The sequence below is a fragment of the Nicrophorus vespilloides genome, unplaced genomic scaffold (genome assembly GCF_001412225.1).
Source record: "Nicrophorus vespilloides isolate i.1.1-1 unplaced genomic scaffold, Nicve_v1.0, whole genome shotgun sequence".
Lineage (NCBI taxonomy): Eukaryota > Metazoa > Arthropoda > Insecta > Coleoptera > Silphidae > Nicrophorus > Nicrophorus vespilloides.
This window is the reverse complement of record NW_017097173.1, coordinates 18,885-28,731: the sequence shown is the minus strand read 5'-3', so window position 1 is coordinate 28,731 and position 9,847 is coordinate 18,885. Positions and strand designations below refer to the sequence as shown.

Sequence of the window (9,847 nt, the reverse complement as noted above, 5' to 3'; positions counted from 1 at the left end):
TTTACACATTCTATATGTGCGTTAATCATCGATTACATTACATAAACTTGAAATAAATTCCGAGTGGTGCAGTTGATCATTATTATTTAAGATAAGTATAATAAAAAACATTTAGAATTAGTCTTAAAAACAGGTTTTCCAGTCAATTTTATACATTATTCCAGTGTTTCTAAACCTTATTGTGCTTTGACATACAATTTTTGACGCTTTGACGCAACCCATTCAAAATTTTAGGTGACCTATATATTGACAAATGCTGCTCAATGCATTACATGTTTCATTCATATCAAATAATTGTTGTCCAAATTTTTTCTTTTGCAGCCGAATATTTTTTTCTTCCAATAACTTTTCAAACCAGAACAGATTGCATATCTCCAAAATTTCTCATATTTTTGATTTTGCTATCAAATAAAACTTTTTATTTAGTTCTAGAATTGTTCTTGTTTATCGGATGTTAACATAGTGATGCTTGAGTTAACTTTTTGTTGTTGTTTCTTCGAGAAGGCATTACTATTAACATGTTTCAATTACATGATAAGAATATGAGTTTAGATTAGGCCAAAACGACGTGACATACATCCCGTCAATTACTCTATTACATTAAAGAAGCAATCCGCGGATGGAGTGTGCGCTCTTATTAGCAGATACTGGCGCGCAATGCACCACTTTATTGATTTGCCTTGTCACCACCACAACGTACTCCAGGATCGCACCTTACTAACACACTTTTCGCGTACAATGTGGAAAAAGAAGTGAACATCATCATGGGCCCCATAGTTTTTCGAAGTGCAGCCATCCTGTGCTTCCTCCTAATAACCATATCTCCTAGAAACGCCCAAGAAGCCCAACACAAGGATATCAAGCATCCGGAACTGCCCAAACTGTAAGTCAAAACAGGATAATCTTAATTTATTTAACTGTTTGATGCAGTGTATTTATTAGCTTGCTCTGTTAGTAGATTTCGCATAACAATATATTGATTTTCAGTGTTCGAAATTGGGCTGAAAAATTGGGCGGCGAATTATGGCATTTCGGGGAACTGGTAACTCGAAAGAAACTCGTCGAAGAGGTATCCAAATTAAAGATATTAATAAAGAATGTAGTAAATATAACATGTTTTAGAGCTTCAAATACACGGATATTGTTCAGGAAGATGGGGTTGCACTCCTCAAAGACATAAAGGAGAGAATTAAAAAAATGATGGAGCAGAAAGAAGGAGCTGTCAGGGTGAGGAATAACTTTTTTTTTTATAATAAAAACTTAATTTAGATTAAATTAAATGTTTATATTTGACTGGACTTTATAAATATACAAATTATTTAACAGTATGCAATTTGCATTTACTGCGCTGAAAAATAAGTAGGCTAATGTCATAATTCAATTAAGAAAACAAGTGATTTGTTTGAAACGAATAAGTCTACTCTTTCTGAAAATAATTGTATTACTGTTCAGAGAATAATGGAAGTGGCCGAGAATGCAGCGACCAAAGGAGACATCGTGGATGATAACTTCAATTACTACAATGCTAAAGAACTTCTGAATTCTGCAACTAAAAATGATGAGGAAACCGAAGATGAGGTAAAGTTAAAATTCATTTGTTTAGATAATAAATATATTATAATTTGTTTCAGAAAGAAGATGCGGAGTTTGATAGTAATCAGGCGGAATCCTTGAGATCGTACGAATCTTACGATGTAAAGTATACGAACGATGAGAGCGTCAAGTACAGCAGGATGATACAGGAGGATACGGAGGATTACCAGTTGGATCAGGAGCAGGAGGAAAATAATTCGGAGGATATGGAACTACCCAGAAAGGTTTGCGGTCATCGCTAGATATCTTTTTGTTTTATTGAAATACATATATTTGGTGATAGGTCATAACCGATGATTACGAACAGGAGCCGATGGCCAGTTTGAAGCCACCAGAAGATAGAACTCATTTACCGCTCTATCCCAATCCGCACTTTTACGATATCGAGGTAAACACGAACGTCAGCGCCGTTCATGTTCCAAGCAATGTTTACGATCGATGTAAGTTCAAAGATTATTCTATTATTTTAAGTAGTACCAATAGTTTTCAATTTCCTCACTAGAAACAAGTGCTATCGCATACCAAAAACAAAATCGATTACATATACAAAAGATTCTGTCTATCCGCCCTAAAATAATTGATTTTTTAAACAGCAGTTAAAACTATTATATTTCCAAACCTTAGTTTATTAGTACTCAACAGATAACTTAGAACTATAGCATTTTATAGTATTTTAAACGTATTAATTATTTCAATTATTTTATTTTAGCTCAAGAAGTTATTAAAGGAATCAAATGGTCTGAAGAGTTGGATCAAACGTTCCGAAATAATTATAAGCAGGATCCCAGTCTGTCATGGCAATACTTCGGTAGTTCGATGGGCTTCATGCGTCAATTTCCAGGTACTTGTATTGTCATGTTTATGGTGTAGACTACTTTAATCACTGTTTTATGCATTACAGCCATAATTTGGACCCAGGAACCCATAGATCTTTTCGACTGTCGCACGAGAAATTGGTACATAGAAGCAGCATCCTCTCCCAAAGATATTGTCATATTAATCGATCGTTCGGGGTCCATGACTGGGATGAGGAGAGAAATAGCCAAGCATGTCGTGAATAACATACTTGATACGCTGGGGAATAATGATTATGTGAACATTTACACATTTGGCAACACCACTGAACCATTGGTCGAGTGCTTTGATGATCTCTTAGTGCAGGTTAATACAGTAATATTTAATAATATAAAAATTAATCGATTTATGTTGTAGGCAAATCTGGATAACGTGCGACATCTGAAAGAAGCAATGTCTTCTTTTCGCACTGAGCAAATAGCGAATTTCACTTTGGCTTTAACTACTGCTTTCACGCTGTTGCAAGATTACCGCGATAACAGACCTGGACAAGGTAGGTTTGATTGTATCAGAATTAATTTCATAATGTTATATTGTTTGTTTGATTAGGTGCTCAGTGCAATCAAGCCATCATGCTGGTCACGGATGGTGTGTATGAAAGCTTCAGAGAAATTTTCGAAGAATTCAACTGGAGGAATTTACCGTTCATGCCAGTCAGGATGTTCACCTATCTAATTGGTCGCGAGGTCTCAGATGTTCATGACGTCAAGTGGATGGCTTGTGCAAATCAAGGTTTGTTTGTTTCAATTTGAAAAGAAAAAAGAAGCTAAATGTCTTTATTTGATTTGTAGGATATTATGTACATTTAAGCACTTACGCTGAGGTCAGAGAGCAGGTGCTTCAATACATACCTGTGATGGCACGCCCTATGGTCCTGAACCCAAATCTCAAACCTAATCCAACCTGGAGCCCAGTATACGCAGATGCTACAGATCCTAAGCTCACCAATTACCTCTGGGAAAAACGCGAACGCAATAAGCAAAGAGACCGCTTCCTTAGTTACAAAAACAATAAGAATCGGTCAATATTCTTCAGCGACGAGGCTTCCGATAGAAAATACGCATACCAGCAAACCAAGGTATTTGACTACTACAACGCGTTAAACAAAATTCTAATTAATTATGTAACAGCGCGAATACGAGTTATCCGAGGAAAGAAAGTACAGAATGATGACGTCCGTCTCGTTGCCGGTGTACGATAAGAGGCAGAATGCGGTAAGTACTTGATGCCATTCGAAACGAACACAATTTCAAATTTCATCTTTCATCATATTTGAAATACGTTCGAAATCCGTGCAATGTTTGAACATGATCTTGTGTGCAGAATATTTCAGAAAAGATTCAGATCAACGAAAAAATCTGGATCACTGTGACCAGAGAGGTAAAAATGAATTACGCATCTTAAACCGCCACGTCTGTGAAATTATTTAATTTTTATTAATTATAATTAGATTTAGGGCTAGAAGAGCGAAAAACTTCTTTTTTATAATTTTATATTAAGATTCGATGTCTAGTTTAGCTTAGATTGAAATTATATATATATATATGATTTTAGGAGTGCTAAATGAATATATATATATTTATATATAAAGGACTGGAGACTTGCTTCGGATATATATATTTATTATGATTTTTTAGATTATATCTATCTATATATATACATAAATAATATTATATAAAAAAAATAGTTTGCAACGAGTGCGACAGGTTTCGTTTCACACGTAGTTCTGTAGGTGGAAGAAACTATATAATTTAACGTAGATGATTTTAGTTTGTATCTCAGATGAAGTTCCAGTGTTAATATTGAGTTTTTTTAAGATTGAGAGTTAATTAAATTTGCAGAAAAAAAAAATAATAACAATATATATCGAGCTTAGATTAAACTATCTTGAGTGATATAGAATTAGCTATTACATAAAAAGTGGATTTAAAAAAAAATTACAAAGAAGAAATTTTGTCTAGGCTAGACTTTTTCCGTTTAGTGCTTAAATACTATAATATATTTTTTTTGCAACTGCATTACTTTTCAGCATGCTAACCGGTTTTCTATAATTTCAGACGCGAGTAGCTAATTTACTTGGAGTTGCAGGAACAGATGTTCCAATAGAATACATCAAGAGACTGTTATTACCGTACAGGGTAAATAATATCAACAGATATCGCATGGAACTTGATTCTTAATTAACATCATCTTTGATTTCGTGCAGCTGGGAGTGAATGGCTATGCCTTTATAGTTACAAACAATGGATACATTTTAATACATCCAGACTTAAGACCAGTGGTAAATCAAATACTTTAAACCAACGTTTACATAACAATAACTTATTCGACTTTAGTTTCAAGGCATTCTGAAGCCGGCGTATAATCGTGTAGATATGATCGAAGTAGAACTGCAGAACGACGATTCGGAGCCTCGCAAATTCAGTGATGAACTGAAGGATTTCAGAAGAGCCGTCGTTAATCAAACCAGTGGTCAAAAAGTCTTCATGGTCAAAACCCACATCGACCAAATGGTTTGCACTAATCAACATACATTTCCTCTTCGATAATCATGTATAAAATTTCAGAAACGGATAATGTTTGGAAAACGCTTTTACTATTTCATGGGCATTCCTGATACACCATTTACAGTGGTCGTTGCCTTACCAGATAGATATGGCTCCTACCGTATCCAGTATCCCGTCGAAGACGATCCGCACAGGATTCGTTCGAATAACAAAAACCTGACGCATTTCTTCACTGGAAATTGGACCATCCATCCGGATTGGTAAATAAATAACCATTATAAACTGAACGTCAATTCCGAATGCCTTTATTTTCAGGCATTATTGTCGTTACTTGGATGATAGGCATAACTTTAGATCACCCGAAGAGGAATTGCTGCATTTCCTTCATAAAATGGAAGAACCCGGTTGGAGATGGTCGCCCGAATGTGAGAGGATACTGATATTATCCATTAGATGTAATTAATTACTCTTTTTGTAGGTGACCGAAAATTAATTTGTAAAGTTGTCGCTGATGCAAAGAGCACGGATTGGTACAATAAAAACATCAGTGCCAGTAACAACGAAAAGAACGGGTAAGCTTCTCTTCGACTCTCAACCATAACACATAAAACACACGTAATCAATATGCACTAATATTTTCTTATATTTTCTTCCCTTTTTTCCTTTTACTTTTAAAGACCAATAGCTATGTTAATGGCTTTACTACCAAGGTACAGTAAAAGTAATAGCTACCAACAAATTAATACTTTTCAAACTCATTATTTTCTTAAATTTCTCTCTATCATACAAAAAACAATGTCTATTTAATTTTAAAAAACTTGTATAGATTTTATATTTTACAGCTCTTCCATCCAGCGTAAACTTAATGTATTTATGTAATAGCTTACCGAGGATAATAATACTTTACTATTTATAAAGCAGCCTTTCTTGGGAAATTTATTTTCAGGTTTTTCTCGGAGATCATCATAAAATTATTTGTATCCATATTTTAGAAAATTACACTTGCATGGAAATATGCGTTTGCGATAAAAGTCTTTAACAAGATATCTAATTTAAATCAATTTACAGACACGAATTCATAAAAATGTTTGGAATTACGGTGGCCTTCCTAGCTACACATAGCGGTCTCACCAGATGGCAAGACTTTCCACAAAATGTAGATGATCAAAGAAGGAGAAACGAACAGTAAGATTTATTATAAATTTAATGAATTGAAAAACTCGATAAAGAATTAGTTCATTTTATTGAGTTCAAATATTCTTCTTGAAAAAAGTTAAAATCCTTAAATTTAACTGACATTTGAATTTGGCAAACTTGAAATATGAAATTTGTTACGAATTGTATTAAATTACATTTTTTGTAGGCATTTCCATTTAGTTCATAATAAAGCAATTGATGAAGTTTGGTATAGAAGAGCTGTTGAACAGTATTACATTCAGCCAAGAAGTTTCGTGTATTCAGTACCATTCGGAGCAGGTACGCATTTGTAATAAATTTACTCTGCACAACTAAATATTTTATAATAATAGAATATGAGGATAATCCGGAGGATATATTGGTAACTGCTAGTCATGCTATATTCAAAGGAAACAAAACAGTGAAAGCACCAGCTGCTGTTGTCGGATTCCAATTTTATCATAGCACGCTTCACACGCTATTTCAAAAGATAACAAATTCCGTGAGTACTAATTTCTGTTATTCAACTATACTTACAAATGACTTTCAAATATGTATAGTGCGGCGAGATTAATTGCAAAAGGACGTGCAGTTCTGAAGAACTCGATTGCTTGGTCTTAGATGACAGTGGCTACATTATCGTCAGCTATGACAAAAAAAACACCGGCGTATTCCTGGGGGATATTCGCAGAGACATAATGGAGCTTTTAGTAGAGGAACGTATTTATACCAGGACTAGGATTTACGATTACCAAGCTACCTGCTTCCCCAATATTCCCACCGGAAGTCCAGCGACTAGGTTCAGAAATGTATGTAATTTAATGCTCCTACTACTAACACAACAGGGTCGTAAAAAAATTAAGTGTATTTGAACTATAATGCAATTTTTTTAGCCAATAGTGCATTTAAAAGAAATTTTCACCTGGTTCCTGAGTACCCTAGTGCTCTTCCTGCATGCGCATTCACAAGAACACTATTACAATACCCACCACCAAACACACAAAACACCCGAAGACAATAAAATTGATAGCAATCCAGTACCCTGTGACAAAGAATTGCACTTGCACCAATTATCACCGCAAAATGCAAATGTCCTTGAAAGGTATATACAAATTAGTTGTTTAAATATACTTAGTAAGGTTCAAACGTAACTACTGGTTTTTAGCGTGTTTTACGAAATGATTCCGAACACTAATGCCCTGCTTCTAGTATATGAGGTAGATATCGTTCTGAACGTCAGCACGTACACTGAGAAACACAAAATTATAACGTACAATGAGCCTCTAACATGTTTGAAATCCGCAAGTGACCTTGTCGTGAGATATTTCAGATCTTGTTTTAGACATGATGAGTTCTTCAATGTGAGCTGAATGATATAGTAAAACGAGAATAATCTATTTTCGTTTTAGGAGAGCGACATTCTGAAATGCGGCGGTCCTAAACTTGCAATAAACTGCATCCTAGTATTGTCTTATTCGATTGTGTACTTAATTTTGTAATCCGATTAACATAGCACACTTTACACGAATATGTATGTACGTAGGCTTCGTATAGTCTTGCACGTTTAGTTTGGTGATGATAAGTACTCTTCAAAATGGTAATAATTGTTGTGAATCTGTTTCAGCCACTGTTTCATTTAAACGAGTTAGTGCAGTGGGCTTTGGCTACTTTATTCTATTTGTTGAAATCGACGATGGCTTCGGACGACGGTTTATTAGGTCCGGTTGTGGATGACGAAGAAATGGTGGAAGGGTCTGGTTCGGAACCACCATCAAGGGCCTTCGAGAAAGATTTTGATCAAAGGCTTCTTATTAATAAGACGCAGCCGGAGCCATGCGACAAGGAAATGTTCCTGTATTCACTGCTCCATTACAATGAACGCAATATTTCTAGTAGCGGATATAACAAGTCCATGACGGGGAATTGCTCGAGGTATTAAAATATAGAAGTGAAAGATGTAAGGGTTAATTAACATCAATTTCAGGCCGTTCTTGGTGCAACCCGTGGTCGGAAGCAATATGATCTTGTTGGTTATAAATAGGATATGTCCGGAAATGCAGGTCGACGAGGAATTCTTGTCACCGAATCCCATTGAAGTCGATTACAATATGAGCAGGCAGTGTCACATCGTTCACTACAACAATTTCACGAGGCGAAATTACATGAGCTGCATCAACAGAAGTATACATGTAAGACATTTATATACATAAAAAAAAGCTTTAGTAAAAAATAGTTATAGTAGAAACTTATCAATCCGGTCTTTGATTGATAAGGTTCTTCTACACTTCAAATTTCTGTATTTAAAATTTGAAACTCTAATATCAAATATTTGTTATATGCAGTTTGCAACTTTAATTTACCAATGGTTGGGGTTTCAAAAAGTCTGCTATGAATTTATATACATTTTATAAGCGCCTATATAAATTCGTTGCACAGAAAATTGATTGATTAGGTAACAGATTAAATTAAACAGACTTTGCAACCATTTGATGACATGATTATGAAGTCGCGCTGCATATAAACGAATATATAAATAATTTAAAAAGAATTCTAATGAATGCCTATTTTCGGATTTGTAGGAATCTGCGATTGAAATTTGTGGTAAAGGGGTTAAAACCGCAGCGACTTTCTCAATTTTCTTAGCATCCTTCATATCGATAGCCATCTCCAGTGTTTTCAACTTTTAGTTAAGATTCTTTTAGAAATTTTGCGTCTGTGATAATAATTATATATAATATTTATTATATTTAAAAGAGGAGAAGAAGAGAAGATACATTATCAGATATTTAAGCAGCGTTACTTTTTTCATCAGTAAACATTTCCATATTGTGTATTTGTATGTTAGAGCCCTTTGTATTGAAATTTTAAACTACGTTAAAAAAGCATATTAATTAAATTATATATAAATATATAATAATAAATTCATTTTATTGCTATATAATATTTTATTTATTTCAATTTAGAAATCGCCAAAATTTTCCATAAATTTTAAAAATCCTTTTTAATTACGTTGACCGCTGTTGGAAACTTTTCCGACACGCCTTTACTTTCGAAATGTAGGTAAAAAATACCCAAAAAGTGACTTTTATTAAATGCACCTCTTCGTAACAATAGATCCTTTCTCGGAAGGATAACCGTAAATAATTGTCAAGCTTGTCATTAATGCATGGAATTTGCAATTAGTCGTTGCAAAAATTTAAAAAAAATAATCGTGTGACATTCCATAATTATCAATCAAATAAGCATTTACTAAGCTTGTTTTGAAAATTGATATTCCTTATCCATTCGTTCCACTCACCGCAATATCCTTATTTTCCTCACCACTTGTAAACAAGATTATTAAAATTAGCAAGACTAATTAAATTAGGACGTAAACATAATTGTAGTGTTTCATTAAAATTCACTTACTTGCAATCTAGCGTCGATTCTCATTATTGCGATATTTGAATTCAGTTTGCTGAACCTTGTTTCTTAAATATATAGTTTCTCCAATGTCAAATAGAAGTTGCGTAAATTAGAAAACTAAGCATATTATTTATTACGAAATGTCCTTCCAAATTATAGCATTCTTATATACAATTTATATTCAAAGAGTTTTTCCTGTTATTAATATAAATTGCATTATTCAATGAACTTGATAATTACTTTTTATCAAAATACAAATAAAATAATTAAACAGTTATTTAATAACGATCGATTTTGAAGTAATAGCAACT

At 33.8% G+C, this 9,847-nt stretch overlaps 1 protein-coding gene across 4 annotated transcripts; it reads left to right on the top strand.

The window, feature by feature from the left end:
* The first annotated feature begins 630 nt into the window (after positions 1 to 630).
* On the top strand, positions 631 to 8,996 carry LOC108559278 (voltage-dependent calcium channel subunit alpha-2/delta-3). Of its 4 annotated transcripts, none has more exons than XM_017916509.1 (27): positions 631 to 883; positions 988 to 1,069; positions 1,123 to 1,227; positions 1,453 to 1,578; positions 1,632 to 1,817; positions 1,877 to 2,033; positions 2,303 to 2,434; positions 2,495 to 2,754; positions 2,806 to 2,941; positions 2,998 to 3,180; positions 3,240 to 3,526; positions 3,579 to 3,662; positions 3,772 to 3,828; positions 4,506 to 4,586; positions 4,655 to 4,729; positions 4,785 to 4,961; positions 5,016 to 5,215; positions 5,271 to 5,380; positions 5,434 to 5,527; positions 5,633 to 5,665; positions 6,024 to 6,140; positions 6,319 to 6,431; positions 6,485 to 6,633; positions 6,692 to 6,940; positions 7,025 to 7,233; positions 7,297 to 7,492; positions 7,541 to 7,742. In XM_017916509.1, exons 1-27 carry the CDS (start codon positions 765 to 767, stop codon positions 7,628 to 7,630), a joined length of 3,807 nt encoding a protein of 1,268 aa, XP_017771998.1. In that variant the 5' UTR covers positions 631 to 764; the 3' UTR covers positions 7,631 to 7,742. The 4 variants fall into 4 exon arrangements, with proteins under 4 accessions (XP_017771998.1, XP_017771995.1, XP_017771997.1 ...); XM_017916506.1 differs by lacking the exons at positions 7,025 to 7,233; positions 7,297 to 7,492; positions 7,541 to 7,742 and adding exons at positions 7,756 to 8,063; positions 8,116 to 8,320; positions 8,711 to 8,996 and having other exon boundaries at positions 632 to 883; XM_017916508.1 differs by lacking the exons at positions 3,772 to 3,828; positions 7,025 to 7,233; positions 7,297 to 7,492; positions 7,541 to 7,742 and adding exons at positions 7,756 to 8,063; positions 8,116 to 8,320; positions 8,711 to 8,995 and having other exon boundaries at positions 632 to 883.
* Positions 8,997 to 9,847: the final 851 nt, after the last annotated feature.

What these genes read in the sequence shown, in the direction of transcription:
- LOC108559278 (XM_017916506.1), top strand. Translation starts at nt 765, where the DNA reads ATGGGCCCCATAGTTTTTCGAAGTGCAGCCATCCTGTGCTTCCTCCTA. An exon ending in TTGATGATCTCTTAGTGCAG is followed by an intron (nt 2,755 to 2,805) that starts GTTAATACAGTA and finishes TTTATGTTGTAG; the next exon opens with GCAAATCTGGATAACGTGCG. An exon ending in ACGATAAGAGGCAGAATGCG is followed by an intron (nt 3,663 to 3,771) that starts GTAAGTACTTGA and finishes TCTTGTGTGCAG; the next exon opens with AATATTTCAGAAAAGATTCA.